This window comes from Borostomias antarcticus, assembly GCF_949987555.1.
Source record: "Borostomias antarcticus genome assembly, chromosome: 11".
NCBI lineage: Eukaryota > Metazoa > Chordata > Actinopteri > Stomiiformes > Stomiidae > Borostomias > Borostomias antarcticus.
The window spans coordinates 8,987,087-9,008,550 of record NC_140244.1 but is presented as its reverse complement, the minus strand read 5'-3'; the positions used below and the strand labels follow the sequence as shown (position 1 = coordinate 9,008,550).

Genomic DNA, 21,464 nt, shown 5'->3' with positions numbered 1-21,464 from the left:
TGCAAGACGGGAACCTTGACGAACGCCAGCTAGGCAACGAGCAGTATAGCCTGTCATGCGGCCAGCGAATCCACGAACGAGCCGCGAGGGGAGGACTTATGGTGTGTTCGTTTGGTCGGAGGTGGCAAGTCGCAAGTGGCAAAATACCTACCTCCGACCTGTGTGCATTCGAGCTATATAACATTATATACAGTCACCTAGTTACATCTATATACCATATAACACAGTTACCTAGTTATATCTATATACCATTATATCACAGTTATCTAGTTAGATCTAGTGCATTCGAGCAACTGGGGGCTGAGAAACACATCCGAATTTGCGACGAGGAAGTGCGAGTTCATGCTGTGTTTTATTTTAAGTATCCTAGTAGCAAGTCGCAACTAGCCACCTCCCATTTATAAACGAACGCACCACGAGATGAACCAAATACATAGAGAATCCACACAGCACGTCCACGGCCGAAACCGCAAACATTTCAATGGCGAACGCACCCGGCGCACATCGACAGTGAGTAATGCGGCAGACGAGGCACGGACAATCTCCGACACCGGCGGCACATGAATGAACCCAGTGACCGGCGCGTAGCAAAGCATAAACGGACTTCCAACGCAAGCAATGCGAGCAACGAACCATACGCAAGTATGGCACTACGGTGCTACAGGGAGACGGGCACCTCGGCCTCGGAAGCCGGCGCTCCACGACGCCACAAAACGGACCCCCAAACCACGGACCGGAGAGACGACGCGGGCAGAGAGGAACGCAAGAGCAGAGAACGCGGAAGCAGCGAGGAGACCGCGGCAGCAGGTAGCAAAACGCACCAAATCACAATACGAGCACGGAACGCGAGCAAGACGCGGAGAAGCGAGCAATAGCAGGATGGCAGCGGACGCCAGAGCAGAGAACGCGGAAGCAGCGAGCATGCGATTACGACAGCAGTAAAGCAAGCGCGAACAATGACATGTTTTGACAGCTTAAATACCTGCGCTCTAGTGAGCTGACCAATGCTATGACAGCTACAGTCAGCTTGGCATGACAGTGCTGCGTCATGCGTGACAGATTAACCTCTGCTGCCCCCGGCTGTGACGTACGTGCCTTGGCTGAATTTGCGTCGGAGACTTCATATATCACCAATTCAATCAAAACAGTTCAATGTATAATATAATAACATGGGGAACTGGTAATATTAATAATTTTTACAGATGTATTCACCAATGTTTGGTACAGAACAGTCAACATATTTCACAGCTAATACTGCACACCGACTTTTCTCTCCACATAGGAATGAGAGTTTCTGAGGATCAGGGAGATGAATAAACTCAGGATACATATTAGTTATTTTACCAAATAAAGTCTTTGTTTCTCTGGCCAGGCTGTGTCCACTCAGTCTGCATTGTCAACGTTGTTCACTGTTTTCAATTAGTCACAGCAGTCAGGTATTGGTATTAATGTTCTTTTTGTTTTGAGGTGATTTTGTAGGGGCTTTGTAGTGGTAGGAGTGGGGTCACTTGATTGGAGATGTATGCAGAATTTGATGGCTCTCTTTAGAATGTTTATTATCATGCGATAATGCATGTTCTTCCCTGTCTGTGTAACCCTAACCCTGACCCTGACCCTGACCCTAACCCTGATCTCTACCAACCATCGAACAAACAAACACTGGTCCCTCAGCGGATGGCAGTTCCACTCAGAATGTGCAGCTGAAATGTTTCTGATTTCTCTCCTGAACATACTAGTATTGCAAAGTGGACTTGTTACTGTAGTCATATTTTCAAATTATTTGTATTTCTGGTAATTTTGGTGAAGAATGAAGCTTAATTTCTTTCTATTTGTTGCGGTGTATCAGGAAGCACATGTCCTTGGGAGCAGAGTGAACAGGGTGAGGAACTGCACTACTGCTTCTATTCCAGACTGGGTTCACTCAGTCTGTCTTCCTCAGTCTAAGATCAGTAACAGTGGTCACATAGTCTGCCACTGTGTACTCTCGATTTAGGGCCAAATAGCATTCTAATATACTTTGAATTGTTGTGGTATTTTCCTATAAATCATTTAGTTCTTTTTGTTTTGTGATCATTTGGTTGGGCCAGACTGTCTGAGAGCTGTGCTGAGGCAGGGGAGGTTAGTGGAGGTCAGTCTCAGGACTCTTCCCTATCAGGGGGGTTAGAGGTCAGTCTCAGGACTCTTCTCTATCAGGGGGGTTAGAGGTCAGTCTCAGGACTCTTCTCTATCAGGGGGGTTAGAGGTCAGTCTCAGGACTCTTCTCTATCAGGGGAGGGTTAGAGGTCAGTCTCAGGACTCTTCTCTATCAGGGGGGTTAGAGGTCAGTCTCAGGACACTTCTCTATCAGGGGAGGGTCAGAGGTCAGTCTCAGGACTCTTCTCTATCAGGGGAGGGTTAGAGGTCAGTCTCAGGACTCTTCTCTATCAGGGGAGGGTTAGAGGTCAGTCTCAGGACTCTTCTCTATCAGGGGGGTTAGAGGTCAGTCTCAGGACTCTTCTCTATCAAGGGGGTTAGAGGTCAGTCTCAGGACTCTTCTCTATCAGGGGGGGTCAGAGGTCAGTCTCAGGACTCTTCTCTATCAGGGGGGGTCAGAGGTCAGTCTCAGGACTCTTCTCTATCAGGGGAGGGTCAGAGGTCAGCCTCAGGACAAACTGGCTGAGGGGACTCCTCTCTATGTTCTCCTCTTGGCTTTGGAAGGCTTGTTGATGGCCAAGAGGCGGGTCACTAGTTTTGAGATGCATCTAAAATTTGATGACTCTTTTTTGAATGTCAGTTAGAAGAGGGAATTACCCAAGTTCCGCTCTGCATGCATTATTTTGAGTTTTTCTTTGAACTTTTAGAATTCATTTACAAAATGTGAAGGGTTTCAATTCAATGTTTATCCCAAACTCTCTCTCTCTCACACACACACACACTCACATACACACGCACGCACGCACGCACGCACACACACACAGCTCGTCTGTCAGGACAGAGGGTGTAGGTTGACTGACGACTCTTTGTTCACACAGTACATCCGGCTCTCTCCTTGTTAATGCAATCCAATCCAATAAAGCCCCTCGATCACCAATCAAAGGCCTCCACCCCCCCCCATCCCCACCCCGCCTCCCTCAGAGGAGCAGATGCTCTAGAGAGCTGACAAGACACACACAGAGCCCCATCCATCACTGGGGGGGGGGGGCTGCAGAGCAGGAGGGTAGAGTGGGGGAGGAGGCAGCTTGAGAGAGGAGGGCAGTAGGAGGGAGGCGAGCCTTCTGACCTGGAATCTCCACCTTCCAGCCTCCATCTGCTGGTCTGATGCTCTGCTGCCCTCCAGGGTCCTGCCTCCAGGTGTCAGGTTATCGGGGGGTGGGGGGGGTCTCAGACAGGCCTGGGTGTGTGTGTTTGTGTGTGTGTGTGCAGGGTCTCAGACAGGCCTGTGTGTGTGTGTGTGTGTGTGTGTGTGTGTGTGTGCGGGGTCTCAGACAGGCCTGTGTGTGTGTGTGTGTGTGTGTGTGTGTGTGTGTGTGTGTGTGTGTGTGTGTGTGTGCGGGGTCTCAGACAGGCCTGGGTGTGTGTGTGTGTGTGTGTGCGGGCGATCTGGGTGTATCTCCCTCATCACTGAACTGAATATCCAATGTCCAGACCTCGATACCATGTCAGCTATTTTCATACATCTACAATAATGTGTGTATGTGTGTAGTGTCACCTTTAGAACACACACCAGCTATCATCACATTCTGTGATGGAGAACTGCAGAAATCCTAGACATGTTGCCTAGGTACCATCATCAGCATCACTTTATTTCATTTTATTTTTGACTGGTGTCTCTGAGTCATTGCAGATCAATTCTCACCCACCACACCTCGATAGTTTCAGTTCAAACCTCCAATCCAACAACACGGACATCATCAACAACAACAATAACAAAAACCAGTGACAACCGCGATCATCGTCATGATGCTCTGGAACGATCCATCAAGCACAGAGCCTTTTTTAAATCCCCCCGTCACCCAAAATCCCCCTGACACCAGGCGATTTACTTGCAACACTTGCTCACTCAAGGTCTAAAAATACCGTGGAAGATAAAGTCCTCTATTGTTCCGCCATGCCGCCCAGACAGCGAGTCTGCAGTGTTTACCCCAACAGCCCAGCCAGGACAACACACTACAACCAGGACAACACACTACAACCAGGACAACACACTACAACCAGGACAACACACTACAACCAGGACAACACACTACAGCCAGGACAACACACTACAACCAGAACAGCACACTACAACCAGGACAACACACTACAACCAGGACAACACACTACAACCAGGACAACACACTACAGCCAGGACAACACACTACAGCCAGGACAACACACTACAACCAGGACAACACACTAAAACCAGGACAACACACTACAACCAGGACAACACACTACAGCCAGGACAACACACTACAGCCAGGACAACACACTACAGTCAACTGGTTATAAGAATTGTGGTGGGGGGGGTGGGGGGGTACACACCAACATAGCCAGAACAAACACAGATCTGCAATTAGGAGGGCGACCCCTGAAGACACATGTCACTCGTGCTCATGTCCAGACGCCCGGGCTGCTCAGCTGTCTGGCTGCCCGCCCTGCAGACGGCGACCGGCGTTCTCCTTTAGCACCACTGACATCATCGCGCCACCGGCTGCTTCTGGAGTCGCTGTAGTAGGCTAGCCGCTAGCCGTGTAGCTTTGGAAGCAGATTAAATCTACAGAGACAGAGTTGGGTGTGTTACTGGAACAGGCCTGGCTGGGCTCAACTCCATCTCGGTTCAGTCAATACAGAAAGGGTTTTGAACAACTGGAGGGATTCTCAATAGTCGGGCGTGCGCCATTCCATAATGTTGTCCCCTCCCATGTGACATTGTTCACTCCACCCCCGCAGATCTGATAGGTGAAGGTGGAACCGCTAGGAAGAGACTAGGAAGAGTTCTGGTCTGTTAAAGGAAGGACACAAGGGAAGGGAACAAGGACACAAGAGAGGGCCTGATCTGCTGCTCCTGCCGCATCGGGGCCAGTAAGAGAACAGAGTGTGCTCCTCCCATTGATTTCTCCTCCTAATGGATTTCATTGGAGCCCTTATGATTCTGCATTAATATTTCACTACTTTTATCTCTCCATTTCCTGGGCCGTAAAAGCTTGTTGGTGCAGGCTCATTGGCTGTCTGTGTGCTTGTGTCCGAGGGTGGAGAGAGAGAGAGAGAGGGGGGGGGGGAGAGAGAGAGAGAGGGGGGGGGGGGGGGGGGGGAGAGAGAGAGAGGTATGCGTGTGTGCAACAGTGCAAGTACTGTGAGTGTATCTGGAAGACTGCACAGTACCAGGAACTACTATAGAAAGGTCCAAAAATACCCCCTATGATCACACAGCACTTCAACCCTGGGACTCACACACACAGCACCTCAACCCTGGGACTCACACACACAGCACCTCAACCCTGGGACTCACACAGCTCCTCAACCCTGGGACTCACACAGCACCTCAACCCTGGGGCTCACACAGCACCTCAATCCTGGGACTCACACAGCACCTCAACCCTGGGACTCACACAGCACCTCAACCCTGGGACTCACACAGCACCTCAACCCTGGGGCTCACACAGCACCTCAACCCTGGGGCTCACACAGCACCTCAACCCTGGGACTCACACAGTACCTCAACCCTGGGGCTCACACAGCACCTCAACCCTGGGGCTCACACAGCACCTCAACCCTGGGATGATTCATTATAGTCTTCTTCTGTGGTGGTGGCGGTGTTTTGAAGCTTCAGAGAGACCGCCACCACCACAGAAGAAGACTACCTCGGAAAAATTATTTCACTCGGACATAACGTGTCTAAATAAGTTATTTAATGGTAGTGCCGAGGCTTCAAAACCCAGCATTTGTTTAAATAGACCCTTTTGCTTAGGTAAGTGAAGTTTCATGTGTATCTGACACTTGTAAATATGAGCGCTTCTCCTAAATAGGCCGACAACTATTTATTTTGACGGCGAAGTGAATGGAGGGTGAAAGGACTGTTGTCTGGAATGAGCGAGCATGCGACAACAGGACTGAAAAGGGCTAACAGCACCTCAACCCTGGGACTCACACAGCTCCTCAACCCTGGGACTCACACAGCTCCTCAACCCTGGGGATCACACAGCTCCTCAACCCTGGGACCTGCCCCCATTATGTAGACTGGTAAAGGATGAATACAGTGGAATCTGCGCTGACCTGTCTGCTTTTGTCCTGTAAATAAAGATACGAGAGAGGAATAGCGCTCTCTATGACTGCGTGCAAGGCAAGCACTCTCACCATAATAATCCTACACTGATCACATCAGTCCACTGATATGTGGAAGCACTGCTGCCTCCTGGGTTGCACTGCCACCTAGTGGTTCAACATGGTATGGGAAGGCCTTTCCTCCCCAGCTGATCGCCTCACGCCACTACTGGAGCTGTATTAACAAAAAAGATAGAGAACATCATTATAAAACGGGGGCTTCCTATGGAGCCAACTGTCACCAAACCCAACTGTGAATCCTTATAAATGGCTTCTGTTAGTGTGAGTGGCAATGAAATGAAATGGAGCATAAAAGGATAAAAACGGGCATAAAACGTTTTATTACAGTTTTTATACAGAATACATACGTATATGTAGACAGAGAGAACAAGTGGGGCTGGTTAAGACAACAAAAGAGGGAGGGACCATTTTATGTTTACAAAACCGATTGTCAAGTAGTAACCTACCCATTCTCAAAATAATCGGCTATAACACAGTTCACTTGACAAGAGGGCTATAATAACACATTGTAACTGGTCGTTGTTTAAAGTCACATCTGCACATCCGTAGTGTCTTGCATCAGTCTCCCCACTGAGATATGTGCAGTGAGAAAAACATTTGTAAATGTGTGAATGAATACCAAGTGACATCAATGGTAAACTACTCTACGGCTCCCATTCGGTCAAATCTGATGTTTTTGTTTTGTGTTTTTAAATAATAGACACATTCAGAGCGCATGAGACAGGGACTACACTGGAGTGTACTGAGACAAAAATCACTGTAAAATAAATACAAGGTACAAACGGTTAACATTCTGAAATACTCTTAAATAAACAGCCGGCTAAAACATTATGAACCAGACCAGTATAGTTTGGTGGTAGTCATGACAGTTTAAAACAGACAGTGCCTGTAGAGACTTCAGTAGAGGGAGGGTCATAGAAATGTCTGACATGAGTTCTAAACAGCCACCTCATGACTTAACTTCACAGAGGTAGTCCAGGAGTCAGACACATCACCAGGCAACAGCTAGCTCAGGGAACAGGATGGATGGAGGGATGAACAGATAGATGGAGGGATCAGAGGATGGATGGAGGGATGAACAGATAGATGGCGGGATCAGAGGATGGATGGAGGGATGAACAGATAGATGGAGGGATCAGAGGATGGATGGAGGGATGAACAGATAGATGGAGGGATCAGAGGATGGATGGAGGGATGAACAGATAGATGGAGGGATCAGAGGATGGATGGATCGATGTTGGCTAAAATGTTCAACTAAAAAAAAGATATAGGCTACCAGTAACGCTTGAACCAGCTGTATGTTGAATTTGTGTTTATGTTGAAATTGTTCCAAGAACTGTTTTAGTAGCCAATATAGCAACATACAACTACTTCCATTCAATGTCAAATGAACAACATCCATGACAATATTTGACTGGCGGGATCTATCTGTGAAGGAAAATAACATCTTTCCTCCTGCATGCAACATCAGAACAACACACACTTCTCAACATGGAAGAGAATGTGAGCCCCTGGAATGGTTCAATAAAAATCAAACAAGATCAAAATCATTCTGAAGCACCAGCAGATACAGGCTCCTAGTGTTCGTTCTGAAGCACCAGCAGATACAGGCTCCTAGTGTTCGTTCTGAAGCACCAGCAGATACAGGCTACTAGTGTGGAGAGAAGCTTGAGCAGCTCAGTTTAATAGGAAACAAACAAACAAAAACAGTTATTGTTAAAATCCCGTGGTTGTAGTGTTTCAGGTATAAAACTATGCAGACACTACATTTACCATACTCAGTTCAGGTCAATTCAGTACTCAGTTTCCCAGGATTCCTTGGGTAAACCGGAATGTTCTAGGCCCATAGCAGAGAAAGATTAGGAGGTGTGGAGAGGATTTCAGAGAACAGCAGATAGAAAAATATGGCCAAAACACAGAGCTCTCATGCCTCCCGGTGAATCTACATTAACAGGCATCCATACCTCTTCTAGACCGTACATTTCTACAAGATCTCTCTGTAATGCGCTCAGTTGGAGTCGTTGACGACCACTATAACCAGGTGCTCCTCGTCCAGATTACCCACAGTCCTTTTGGCCGTTTGCAAATACTGCTGGGAAAACTCACCAGGCGGGAAGGCGTAGAGCATGGCCCCGCCCACGGCCTCCTTAGCCCCTCCCACAGGAAGACTGATGACGCCGGCAGCCTCCTTGTTCCTCAGGTAGGTCACCAGGTGGCGCAGCAGCCGCACCTGCAGCCCCGGCTCGGGGGGCGGGGCCTCTCTGTCGATGGGGCCCTGGAGGGCCAGCAGCACGGCGTACCCGTCGGCCCCGCCCAGCTTCACCCTGCGTGTGACCTCGTCCAGCCGGGTCTGGTCCATGCGGAGGCGCTGGGCGATCTTCAGCTGGGCCAGATTGCCCCCCGGACCCTCGCCTCCCTGGCTGTCTCTCAGGGCCGAGGAGAGGAAGGCGGCCCCCCCCTCCAGCAGGAACATGGATGTGGGGAAGCTGCTGTTCTTCAGGGCGAAGAAACCCTGCCAAGCCTTGGAGAGGGCCTGGGCGTACTCCGACAGGGAGCTGGGGGTCCGGGGGTCTGGCTGGGGGTCTGAGGCGGAGCGGTGCTGCTGGTGGTGGTTGTTGTTGTGCCGGTCCGGGTCTCCCAGTCTCTTGTAGCGGCCGGAGGTCTCTGGGGGGTCGTCCTGGGCCACCTTGTCCTCGGTGGAGTGGCGCCCGCTGTCGGGGGTGTGGTCCCGGGGCTCAGTGGTGGAGTCCGGGGCTCGGACCTGGGCTCTGTCCGGGCTTGCCTCAGGGGAGGTTGGTCCTGCCGGGCCTCCTCCGACTCGAACCTTCGACCTTCCCCTCTCCTCTGCCTGCCTGTCATTGGACAGACTCCTGCTCCGGCTCCTCCTCCTGCGCCTTTCCAGTCCTCCTCCTCCTCCTCGCTCTGCCTCTCTCTCCTTGAGCCAGCGCTCCCTACTCCTGCTCCTGCTCCTCCCCCGGCCTGCTCTGGCCCCTCCCCCGAAGGCCTCAGCGGCCCCCCGGCGCTCCAGGCTGCGTGTGGGGCTGGAGGGGAAGTCCCGGTCTAGTCTCTCCAGGACGCGCTCTCTCTCCCTCTCCCTCAGGCTGTGGCTGGGGGGAGACCGGGGGGAGCGCGGGGAGCGGTCCCTGGCCCGCAGCTCCCTCTCCAGGCTCCGGTGGCGCCCCCCGTAGCCCTCCGGCAGCAGGTCGAAGTGGGCTGGCAGGGGCACTGGGGGCTGGTAGCCCTGGGGGTAGGTGCGCGTCTCCTCCACCTTGGCAAAGTCCACCCTCAGCCTGCGCTCAGGGCCCCCCAGAGGGAAGCCCCTCATCTGGGCACAGGCGGCCTGTGAGGCGTCCAGACTCTCGTACTGGATGTAGGCAAAGTTGTCCCCCTTCACGTAGTCGATGTTCCGGATGCTTCCGAAGCGATCAAATTCTCTGGCCAGGGCGGCCAGGGAGTTGCCAGGACCCAGCCCGCCCACCCACAGACGAGTCGTGGGGTTGGCTTTGCCGTAGCCAATCTTCACGGGGTTCCCTCCAATCACCCGGCCCTGCATTGCCACCTTTGCCCTGTGGGCCATGTCCAGGTTCTGGAACTTCAGGAAAGCATAGGCTCCGCCCTGGCCGCGCGCCGGGCGCTTGATGACTACGTCCTCGATGATGCCGTACTTGTCAAAGCCCCTCCTCAGCTCGCCCTCCGTCACGTTGTGGTCCAGATTCCCTATGAACAGGTTACTGGTCGCTCTCTGGTCATCCTCTGGCTTTAAATCCTCAACTACTGGCATCATGGGAAACCCGTACGGCCGCCCTCTCTCATCTAGCATACCATAATAGTCTAGGATCCTCTCTCGCTCTCTGCTCAGCCCCATCCCCTCCACAGGATAGTGTCTGGGCCGGATGTCCCGGAGCCCGGCAGGCCCGGGGGGGGAGAGAGAGCGCTGTCTGTAAGGGTATGGCGGGGCATGGAGGGGCAGGTAGCCCACATCGGGAGGCGTGCAGCTGCGCCGCCTTACATACATGGGCTCCACTTTCAGGGGCCGGTCATACAGAACTAACCTGGTGGATTTGGCATGCCTGGCTTCCTTAGCGTCCTCTGGGTGCCTGAAATTCACGTATGCGACCCGGCCAAGCTCTGGCGTGTGCGAGAGCTTCACACTCACGTCCCCGAACTTTTTGAACTCATGAAACAGCCCGTCCTCCACATCTTCGTCGGAGACCTGAGAACCTAAATTACTAATGAGCAACGTTTTGTACTCCAGGTTACCCGCTGCCCGTGCGCCAGCAAGTTCGGGTTTGGGAAGCGCGGTTGACGTCCGTAATGGTGGGCGACTGATGAGCCCGAGCTCGTGGTGAGGTGGTGGTCGGTAGTAGAGGTCCACGGCGGCCGCGCGCTCCTCTCTCAACCGGGGCTTCTCTCGCTCTCTGCTCCGGCTCCGGTGCTTGTGGTAGCTCCGACTCTCCGCCAGTAGTAGAGCCAGTGGCGGGGGTGGAAGGTCCTCCCTGCGCACCCCGTCTCGTTCCCGCTCTCTCTCCCGTATTCGTTTCGCGAGAGCCCGGCTAGGGCTGGTGTCTCTCCCGGCCTGTCGCTTCATCCTCCGATGATGGAGCCCAAACTTTTCAGTGTCTGCAAATAGAATCTGGTCTATGAAGCAAATTACTCTTTTTGTAGAGAGGCTACACAGAAACGACGACGTCGGTGAAGTTAAACAAAGTCTTAGGTCATCAAGCGATTGCACACAATCCAAAATACAAGGAAAAATACATTTAAAAACATATGAGCATCAATGGACCTGTAACAACGCCGCCATCTTGGACAAAAGGAACGTGTGTGTTCCGCCAATGGGAGGGGTTTGTGAGTGACGTTCACGCAGCGCAGAAGGGCAGAATTCCCGATATTCCCAGCGACATCTGGATGGAATGTGTAGTGCAGTCCACGGTACAGAGCCCGCTGGTGTGGAACCAAAACACCAAAGACATGTTTCCTTTCGCTTAGTGTCTGAAAGAACCGAAACTGGTGCTCTATTTTTCAAGGGAGACACCGAATCACCCCTCAGTGGACAATGCTTACGCTTCCCAACTGAAAATCTGTCTTAAACCCCTAGAGGAATTCAGAGTAGCATACAGAGGAGAAAATATTGAGGCATAAAGGCACATTCAGAAATAAACACAAAGAATCGGCCACCCAAAAATGTGAAATCCAGACACTGACACATGGTTTTCATATTTTAATGAAAAAGTATAGTAGCACAGTTGTAATAAACATTAGGTCTTAAATGAAATGTCAATGTGAAAGAACTGCAAACTTTAATTTAGTTTCCTCTCAAGTCTTCTTTTCACTAGGCTACTTCTCGTGGACTCTCTTTCGAGGACACATTCACATCACATAAGTCAAAGTCTATCCCTTCCAAAAGAAACTAACAAGGTCTGGGGTAGAGCTAGGTGTAGTGGGATTGGAAGAGTTCTCAAGTGTAAATCACATTGACAAGAAAAAACAGACCTGAGACATTTCAAATATTACAAATATAATTGAGATGCACTTGATTTTGTTTCCTTTGCGTGCCAAGGTTGTTTCAGGCTTTTACATCACTGGTCCATTTTCCCTGTTCATCTAGATCAAGTCCTCAAATAAATACATATTCAACCCAAATCTGGGACAAAAGTGTGATTCTATCTGAGAAACTGAGTGATTTGAAAATGTCCAAGGTTATTCTATCCTAACTCCATCCCTAACCAGTACAGACATGTACAGACTCAAACTAAGGTGGTTCATATACCGCACAGCGAACATTACCCACTCAAACATGTCATTAATCCAGTCCAACACCCCCTCTCTCAGTCCCCCACACTCCCATGTTTTAACCAGAACCCCCTCCACCAGTCATTGATAGTCCCATGCTTGGCCCATTACAGGTCTGTCCTTGCTTTGGCAGCATTGGGGGCATACTTGGGCATGAGTTCATTGATTTTGCGGATAAAGTCGGACTTCTCCACACAGCCTTTGCACGATTCTCCCCACTCTTCCAGAATCTTCTTCAGATCCTTTACCTTGAGCTTCTTGAGGTCCACTGTGCTCAGGTCCACTTGTTTGTCTGCAGGGGAGATGGGAGAGAGGTTTTAGTTTGGACTGGTGGCTCACACACAGCTTTGGACCCGGACACTCATGCAGCTTTATTCAGACTTTATTTGATGAGGTAAATCATTGGCCACATGTTTTCTTTTACAATAACAACCTGACATGTAAGACCGAGTCGACTGTCTCTTTAAGCAATGTAAGGTTTTCTGTACCATATTTGAGTTCACAGATTTGACTGTCCTTCTTCTTGAGTTTCTCACAGATCTTGTCCACAGGTACATGGTGGCTCAGGGGCTTGGAGACCTCATTGATGATCTTGGTAGCTGCGTCGCTTGTAGCACCAATGTAGTAACACTAGGGACAGGTAAAACATATGAGATCAATAAAAAACATTCAAAATCCTATCCTGTATAGGGTAGTGTTATATGTAGTGTTACATTATGTGTCTTAAGTACTGTATTGTATGGTTTGTATTATAGTTGGCTGTGTGCACTTATAAAAACACATTCTGCAGCACCAAAAATAGATATTAGATTATCAAAGTGCTATTACACATAAACTCATCCCAAACCTGTTTGTGCTGTAACCTAGTCCAATTACTTTCTCTGTTGTTACTGTAGCTAGGCTGGTCAGATGGTTAGGTTATGAATATAGGGAAGTATGAACAATGCAATATCCACTAATAAAGCCCATTTCTACACTGCATCTGTAACGTGACATGACTGGGAGACACAACAATACATCACTGATTACAGAAAGACTGGTCTTATGTTTTGGTCCTTACAAATCTGTTCTCCTTCCCCTTGGCGTCTTTGCACGTTTTTACAATGGCCTTCTCAATGTCTGCACTGTTGAACTTCACGTCATTTTCTTGTAGCGACTGGTAGAATTTCCCCAGGAAGTTGGTACACACTGGAACAAAACAATAGATAAACAAATATGTTAACACACTGACTATGAAATGCAATTAGCTTATATATGTTCTCCTTGTCTGCAAAGTAATGCCAAGACATAATATTTCCTGTTGCTTGCATCTACTGTAGGTATTGGACAGTATGTGGGTAACGGTCATGAAAGAGAAAGAGAGAGAGAGAGAGAGAGAGAGAGAGAGAGAATGGTCATGAGAGAGAGAGAATGGTCATGAGAGAGAGAGAGAGAGAGAGAGAATGGTCGAGAGAGAGAGATAATGGTCTGAGAGAGAGAGAGAGAGAGAGAGAGATAGTGTGTTAAAGACTGTTTGAGGAGTACAGGTGGTCAACTTGAGCAAATCCCTGTCAGGGGGGAACCTCTATCACGATATATTGTGACAGGCGCATCAAGATACAAGATGTACTCGCCAGAGTCACTGTACAATAAACTGTATCTAGCTAACTACATACTAGTGCACTGTGAACTTAGTTCACCTGAAAGCAGGGCTAGTCAACCTGTTAACAACCAAATAGCTACGTAACATTTTCCTCCTCCATCAGACAACGTTAACACAGTAATCACAGATGTAAGTTAGACATAGATGCGGAGAACGAGCTGGTTAGGAATCCAACGTTAAAGAAAGCTAAAGAGCAGCCGTTCAAGCCAGCCAGAAAGGAAACAGATGCTGAGGACTGATGTTAGCTAGCTAACGTTAGCTATGGTAGCTGCTAACGTTAGTGCTACCCACCTTCACATTCTCCATCTTTCAACGCATCGCTGCTGCTCGGCACCAACGCAAGCGCCAAGGCGACCGATAAACCACTTAAACACAACATCGCACGACGAATACGTTTATCTATTAAGCTATAGCCAGGTAAACGATAAAGAAGATGTTAGCTATCTAACGTGTAATGACATGAGCTAGTGAGTCTGCTAACTGTTAGAAGCCGGTAAATGAGCACGCAATGTCCTGAATCTCTAAAGCTTCCTGCTGTCCACGTCTTGCTAGAATGAGATCCTATTGGTCCTCATCTCACGCTTTCCCTACGTATTTCCACGCATTCCACGCTGATTGGACAAACATGATTCACCCCGGCAACATCGTCCAGTTGGCGCCATTCGATTGGGCTAGAGCTCTCACACACAAAATACTCCATATTATGTTGCATGGGATATTTGCATGGTATTTACATCCATGGTATTTACCCCATGGGGATGTATGGGAATGTCAACCGCCTCACTCTCATCCACCCTACCCACCTTTAGTCAGTTTTTGATATATAAAACAATTCCACCATAAATTAAATGAGACATTAACACTTTGGACTTACTGTACAAGATAAGATTTAGAACACTTTTAATTTCCCAGTGTTACAGCAGCAGAGAGCCACAGAATACAGCACTTAATTACAATAGAATCAGAAAAAGCCAAGTATACATAGTATATAATAATAATAATAATAATATTTAGCTGTCAGATAAGCTGTTAATACAAATAAAAATAAAAATCTGTCTTGCTCTTGGAAATTCACTTGTGACAATTCACTTGTGAGAATACAGTACACAAGTGACTTGATGAAGAATAACAACTTGAAGCAGTACTGAGTCAATAAAACATGATCTTTAATGTATGGCATTAATTATGAATTCCACAACACATCAGTTAAATGAGTAGGAAAAAGTGTGTATTTACATCTAAAATCCACATCACAGTTTATTCATGCAAACACAATATATACTGTACAAGAGATACTTTGAGAGCAAATTACCAAGTTTCCATTTTCCTTTCTTGGGTTTTGTCTTCAAAGCAAAATACACAAAGTAACCAAAAATAATTAGGCAAATGAAAGTCACATGTTTCTTCTAGTTTTAAAAACACATTTACATCTGAAAGTACAAGGCAGACAATGAATCACAATCTATACATGTTTTACCTTTATAAATACACGTCAGTGCCAGGGTTATGTTCAGGACATAAAGCCGGCTGTCAAGCTGGTTTTAAGAACTTCATTCCAAACATGTGTGCCCCCTGTTCTACGAGTTGTCCATTTAACAAGCAGAAGAATGATCAATCTTAGTTCATTTCCCTCCCGCCTGTTTCACTTTCACCATACTCTTATTAAACCCTATATTTCAACAAAGTTATAAAAAAACACTTCCTCACCCAATGTTGCCCTCTAGTAAACACACCCAAAAACAAATGGATCACTCAGGACATTGATATTGGAAATGAAGGTATTCAGTCAGGTAGCCTGTGTATCACCTATCATCAGGTAAAACCAGGTGTGATTTCAGCATTGCCCACCAGAAGTCCAACACACGTAAAATCAAAATGTGTTAATCAAATAGCAGTTTTGTGTGGAATATAGGCTATGTACAAACTTATCACACAGAGAAGTAGAGTAGTAGTGTTGACTATCATAATAATTCAGTACTGGTGTTTCTAGAGAAACTGTTTTGGAATGCTGGGAGTGTATTCTGTATTAGTGGTCATTAGGCCTAGGGTTCTTTATAGCTTATTCTCACCACCAAACACTCACTGTGCTTAAACAGTGTATACTGTATACATCATCAAGTTATAGAGTTTTGTCAGAAGTGAGCCTTGTGTCACTAAAATCAATAGAAGAAACCGATCATAAAATGATAATCGAAAAAAAAAAAAATATATATATTTGTCAAATAAACTTCTGGTACTTTGCATAGGTTACACTGAATGTGGCTTCATTCTGAATACAGTATGCGTGTTTTCCACATACACATTATAAACATCATCCTACATGTCTTGGCTCACTGTATCAATCCAATGACTGTAATTCATATTTTTCTCTCTTATCCAATCCTCTTAGTCTGTAATGTGCCTCTGCGCTGTAGAGGAGGGGTCTGCAGGTGAGCAGGAACCTCTCTAACCCTAACCCTAACCCTAACCCTAACCCTAACCCTAACCCTTACTTCATAAGAGGGGTGATTAAACAGGACTGACCTCACTGTGCCAGTCTAGAGTCAGACCTGGGATACAGTAAATCATCTGAGATACTTCATGTGCACTTGATTTATCTTGTCACCACAAAGAAAATAGTCCCCAAAGTGCAAATTTTGCATGCAAGGCAAGTTGAATCAAATGCATCTTGTATTGGGCCAAACAGACCTGGGTGGTTCTATACATAGTGCATGCAGGGTTACTCCTCATACAACCCATACAAACAGTGACAGGGCTCCATTACTGTGACATCGTTTCAAGTGTGGGGTTAAATAAATGTCATGATACCATTATAGGTTCTGTATTCGCTACACATTACCATAGGAAAAATTAAAATAATTTCAGTAATTGAAATTCAAAATAAAAGTCCCTCTACCTCTGGAGACATGCATCTATACGGCATTTGTACAAGTTTACAGTGTATATGAATGTGCCTTGTAAAAGAGTAGCGAAATGTACACAAAGAAAGCAGGGTCAGAGAGCGGAGATGGTAGAGAAGAAGCATGTTCAGCCAAGAGTGAGCAGTGAGCACACACTGTATCTACACACTCACAAACAAATACAGCTCCCTGCTTCTGAAAAGATTGCCCTCTGGAAAAATGGTAAAGGTCTGAGAAATTCATGAGAGAAAATCCATGTTTCTCTCTCCCAATGAGAAGACAGGAGAGGAGATGAGAGGAGAGGAGAAGGGAGGAGAGGAGAGGAGAGGAGAAGGGAGGAGATGAGAGGAGAATGGAGGAGAGGAGAGGAGAAGGGAGGGTAATGGGGGAGAGGAAGGAGAGGAGTGGGGAGGGGAGGGGAAGAAAGGAGAAAAAGAGAGGAGAGGAGTGGAGAGTGGAAGGGAATGCCAGAGTATACTGTAGAAGGTGGCTATACTTCTGATGAAGCATGCAGCAGCGATGTGACAGGGCAGAGCAGAGCAGTAGCCAGTCACTGAGTCTCTCCCAAAACACCTCTAAATAAACACCCAGTTATGAGTTAGCCTGTTAGAACTGTAGGTATTCACTACAGAGATTTCTTGAACAGTTTAACTCTAAGACTCTCATCCTGAGGGTGACGTCGCCTACAGTCAAACCACTTCTCCTGTCACTTGGATCAACATGCACTCAAACAAAAGTACCCCGCAAAAAAACAAAAACAAACTTCTATGACTATCATCTGTCCGAATCAGCGGTTCAACCTCTCCTCTCCCCCTGAGAATGGGTGCATACCATCCATCAAGCAACTACATGGGCTTCAAAGCCGTCATCTTGCATATATTAATCAGCTCCCCTCAATCCATCACTGGACTCCTTCATAAATTATCTATTTTATACCATATATAACTATACTGTACACAATGACTATACACTTCACTGTCCCAGATTTCTGTACTTCTAAAAATATGTCATATTCTTTGAAAAACAAGAACCCATCCTGTCCAAATAAAATAAGATACTGCAGCCTTCCTGTAAAAGAGACATCTTTGACACCCTCCTAACATACTCTGTGAACTTGATAGAAGTGAGCAGTACCACTCTCTCACAATTCCCAAATGTCCCCCACGGGGATTATTAAAGTATCTGATCTTATCTGTCTCATCTATGGCGTCTGGTTCATCTCAGCTGTAGGGACGGGGTTCCAGAGACATCTAGGGTTAGGCTTAGCCCTAACCCTAACCCTTATCATGCCTGGTCACACACAGAGGCTCGGAGGGGCTCGGGACCAGCCACCCTAACCCTAACCCTGAGCTTGCTCTAGCAGTCTAGGCCATGCCTGTTCACACAGAGGCTGCTCTGGGAGGCTTGGGAGTGGGAGGGTGGCAGTGTGTGTGTGTGTGTGTGTGTGTGTGTGTGTGTGTGTGTGTGGAGGTATACTGTACTGTACAATAAGTACCGTACTTCCTTTGCAATAACACAAACATTTCTGGAGTTTTTTTTCTTTTCCCATTAACTGTGTATTAATTAAGTTGATTACAAAACTGTTTGAGGGCTCCAGACATACATGTACCACCACATTATTCTAGTTATCAAAATAATCAGTAGCCTGCAAGTTCCCTCTATCATAATCTACAACACCAGAAACCCACTGCAACAACAACAACCCAAGTCTTTATTCCATCTTCATGAGAATATAGAAATAATCCCCCGCACACAACATCATTTTCAAAATCTTTGGTCGGAGAGCCTCACTCATTTAAACATTATTTTAGAATGTTGGACGTTCCAATCATTTAAGATGCAGAATTGATGATAAATCGGCTCTAACATCGTGTTCTGTGCGATGGCTACTATGTTTTTTTTGCTCCTGGACCAAGTGCTAAAAAGCAGCTTCAGATTGTAGAGAGGAGGTCATCTTCAATTATTTAACTGTGCAATTACAGTACCTTGTTTAGGGAGTTGTGCAATTTCACACTCAGATTGGTGGCTCAAAGAATGGACATGAAATTCACATTATTTCCTTGTTCAGTTTGTAAAGCCTCAAGCTATCATTTTAATAAACATACCCACCTACACACATACAGTGTTTAGAATCCATTAGAAAGCCAGGAGCCCAGCTAGCTGTTAGCTGTAGCTAGCAGTACAATTCTAGCAATAAGGGTATTTAAGAACTGGAGGAAAAGAGGGAGGGATAGGAGAACATGGGACATCAAATTAACCTTCCCTGGCCGTCTCCCCTCTACCATCCAATTACATTTGATAGATGAATGATGGATCCCCATAAGGATACAAGTACTGTTCATAGCCATGAATACAGTTTAAACCTCTTGACTGTTTCAATGGTATTATTTATCACCCTACAGTAGCTGTAGAGTTCTGGCCCTCAACGAGACAGTTAGACCACACCTACACCTATCTAGCCGGCTACTTCTCCCTTACCCCATGCTCCCATGCCACCTTGGCCTGCTCCTCCTTGCCCCCGACGACGGGCTGGGAGATGTTGCGTGGCATGGGTCTGGGGGGGGGCACGGTGGTGGGGGGGTGAGGGTCCTCCTCCGGGATGCAGCCCTCTCTGAGGTAGGGCTTGGGGGGCAGGGCCGGGGGCTCGTGGTGGTAGTAGGGCAGCCCCGGGTGTGGGTGGTGGAGGTGGTGGAGGGGGAGGGGGCCCTCCACGGGGGCGGAGCACAGGACGGGGGGGGCGCCCCCGGGGGCCGAGAGGCTGCGGCAGGGCGGGGGCTTGGCGGCGTCCAGCACCTCTGGTTCGGAGGCGCTGTAGCGGACAGGAAGGTAGGGGGAGGGGCATTCCGGCTCCTCGCCATCCCTCATCCACGCCCGGCTGCTGGGGGCGGAGTCCAGGGCATCGCTGGGAACTGGCGGCTCGCAGGAGGAAGCCGACTGGCCAGCGGGGCCGAAGTTGCTCTCGCTGAGGGAGGAGACTCCGCTGCTGGCGCTGCCGGAGAGGGTGGAGCTACTGCCATCCAGGACGGACTGGGGACTGGTGGGCGAGGCAGGTATAGGGTGCAGGGGAGACTGAGAGAGAGAGAGAGAGAGAGAGAGAGAGAGAGAGATCACAGATACATTCCACCAGCACAGACAGAAGCAATAGAGGAAAGAGTGTACTGAAAAAAAAGATTAGAGAAGAAGGGCAAACAGAATAAAAGCATCAAATAAACAAAACTGAGTTGGATTCAAACTAAATTCCCCAAAGACAGGAGCGAAGATGAAATCAGAGCAAATGTGAAAAGTGCACACGCGCAAACACAACATGCACACGTTGGCATACGCTCATGCTCACACACACACACACACACACACACACACACACACACACACACACACATACATACACACCACACACACACACACACACACACACACACACACACACACACACACACACACACACACACACACACACACACACACACACACACACACACACACACACACACAGGGCACTCATCAGTATCTTAGAGGCTATGAGGTATTCTAGAAGCCAGGACGTGGATGGGGACCAAAGGATTGACCAGGAGCCTCGAGGGGGACATGCTTGGGAGGACAGACAGATCGATGGCTACACACACACACAGACAGGCCAGTCAAACAGACAGAAACACAACGGCCTGGATGGAGAGACAGAGAGACAGTCTGCTGGAGAGACAGAGAGGCAGTCAGCTGGAGAGACAGAGAGGCAGTCAGCTGGAGAGACAGAGAGACAGTCAGCTAGCGGAGCCTGAGGAGGGAGGAGATACCTTTCTAGCGCAGCGCGCAGGGAGAGCTGGAGGGAGGTCGCTGATCTGGTGGTGGAAAGCATCAAAGTGCATCGAGAGGCTCCCTATAGGGGACACACATCAGGACAGAGAAACAGGTTGGAGAGGGAGACACAGAGAGAGAGAGAGAGAGAGAGAGAGAGAGAGAGAGAGAGAGAGAGAGAGAGAGAAACAGAGAGAGAGAGAGAGAAAGAGAGAAAGAGAGAGAGAGAGAGAGAGAGAAAGAGAGAGAGAGAAACTGAGAGAGGGGGGGGAGAGAGGGAGAGAAAGAGAGAAAGAGAGAGAAACAGAGAGAGAGAGAGAGAGAAAGAGAGAGAGAAAGTAAGAGAGGGGGGGAGAGAGAGGGGGGGAGAGAGAGGGAGGGAGAGAGAGAGAGAGGGATGGAGAGAGAAAGAGAGAGAAACAGAGAGAGAGAGAGAAAGAGAAAGAGAGAGAGAAAGTAAGAGAGAGGGGGGGAGAGAGAGGGGGGGAGAGAGAGGGAGGGAGAGAGAGAGAGAGGGATGGAGAGAGAAAGAGAGAGAAACAGAGAGAGAGACAGGGAGAGAGAGAATAAAAGTAAGAAAAGAAACAAGAAATTGAGAAAGAAAGAGAGAAAGAGAGCAGGGGGTGGTTCTGGTCAGGGGGTGGTTCTGGTCAGGGGTTGGTTCTGGTCAGGGCTGGCCTCAGAGGAGGGGTATAGGAGGGGAGGAGGAGGAGGAGGAGAGGGGGGAGACATGGGGCTATTTCTAAAATACCTTCAGAGACAAGAGGGTTGGGGCTGTCTAAGGGTCAGAGGTCAGATGGGAGCTTGTACCCCAGATGCAACTAAAAACTCAACCATGTTCACATCTGGATACTCACCTCATGCACAAATGATTAACAGTATTGAAATAGATTGATACAGACATATGGTACACACTCAGTAACATGCTCAACACACATGCAAACGGACACACACACGGACAGACGCGCACGCACCACACACACACACACACACACACACACACACACACACACACACACACACACACACACAAT

General features: G+C 48.2%; 3 protein-coding genes across 3 annotated transcripts in view; all 3 read right to left on the bottom strand.

Annotated features, from left to right (window-relative positions):
* Window positions 1-7,725: 7,725 nt before the first annotated feature.
* On the bottom strand, window positions 7,726-10,979 carry rbm15b (RNA binding motif protein 15B). The gene has a single exon (XM_084445632.1). It carries the CDS (start codon window positions 10,889-10,891, stop codon window positions 8,312-8,314), a length of 2,580 nt encoding a protein of 859 aa, XP_084301758.1. The 5' UTR covers window positions 10,892-10,979; the 3' UTR covers window positions 7,726-8,311.
* A 570-nt stretch (window positions 10,980-11,549) lies between these two features.
* manf (mesencephalic astrocyte-derived neurotrophic factor) lies at window positions 11,550-14,208 on the bottom strand. The gene is made up of 4 exons (XM_084445787.1): window positions 14,030-14,208; window positions 13,157-13,284; window positions 12,585-12,726; window positions 11,550-12,388 (listed from the first exon to the last, which is right to left on the bottom strand). The coding sequence occupies exons 1-4, from the start codon at window positions 14,115-14,117 to the stop codon at window positions 12,204-12,206; spliced, it is 543 nt and encodes a 180-aa protein (XP_084301913.1). The 5' UTR covers window positions 14,118-14,208; the 3' UTR covers window positions 11,550-12,203.
* A 4,893-nt stretch (window positions 14,209-19,101) lies between these two features.
* dock3 (dedicator of cytokinesis 3) overlaps window positions 19,102-21,464 on the bottom strand; it is a gene marked incomplete at both ends in the record, with an annotated part of 136,964 nt that continues 134,601 nt past the window's right edge. The window contains 2 exons of the mRNA XM_084445786.1: window positions 19,102-19,707; window positions 20,430-20,512. Coding sequence (XP_084301912.1) covers window positions 19,102-19,707; window positions 20,430-20,512 — 689 coding nt within the window. The remainder of the gene's footprint in view (window positions 19,708-20,429; window positions 20,513-21,464) is intronic.

Bases quoted from the DNA above. Each gene is read 5' to 3' on its own strand.
- rbm15b (XM_084445632.1), bottom strand. From the start codon at position 10,891: ATGAAGCGACAGGCCGGGAGAGACACCAGCCCTAGCCGGGCTCTCGCG.
- manf (XM_084445787.1), bottom strand. From the start codon at position 14,117: ATGTTGTGTTTAAGTGGTTTATCGGTCGCCTTGGCGCTTGCGTTGGTG. The intron at 13,285-14,029 runs GTGGGTAGCACT...GTTTTGTTCCAG, and splicing joins GAAAGATGGAGAATGTGAAG to TGTGTACCAACTTCCTGGGG. The intron at 12,389-12,584 runs GTACAGAAAACC...TCTCCCCTGCAG, and splicing joins AATCTGTGAACTCAAATATG to ACAAACAAGTGGACCTGAGC.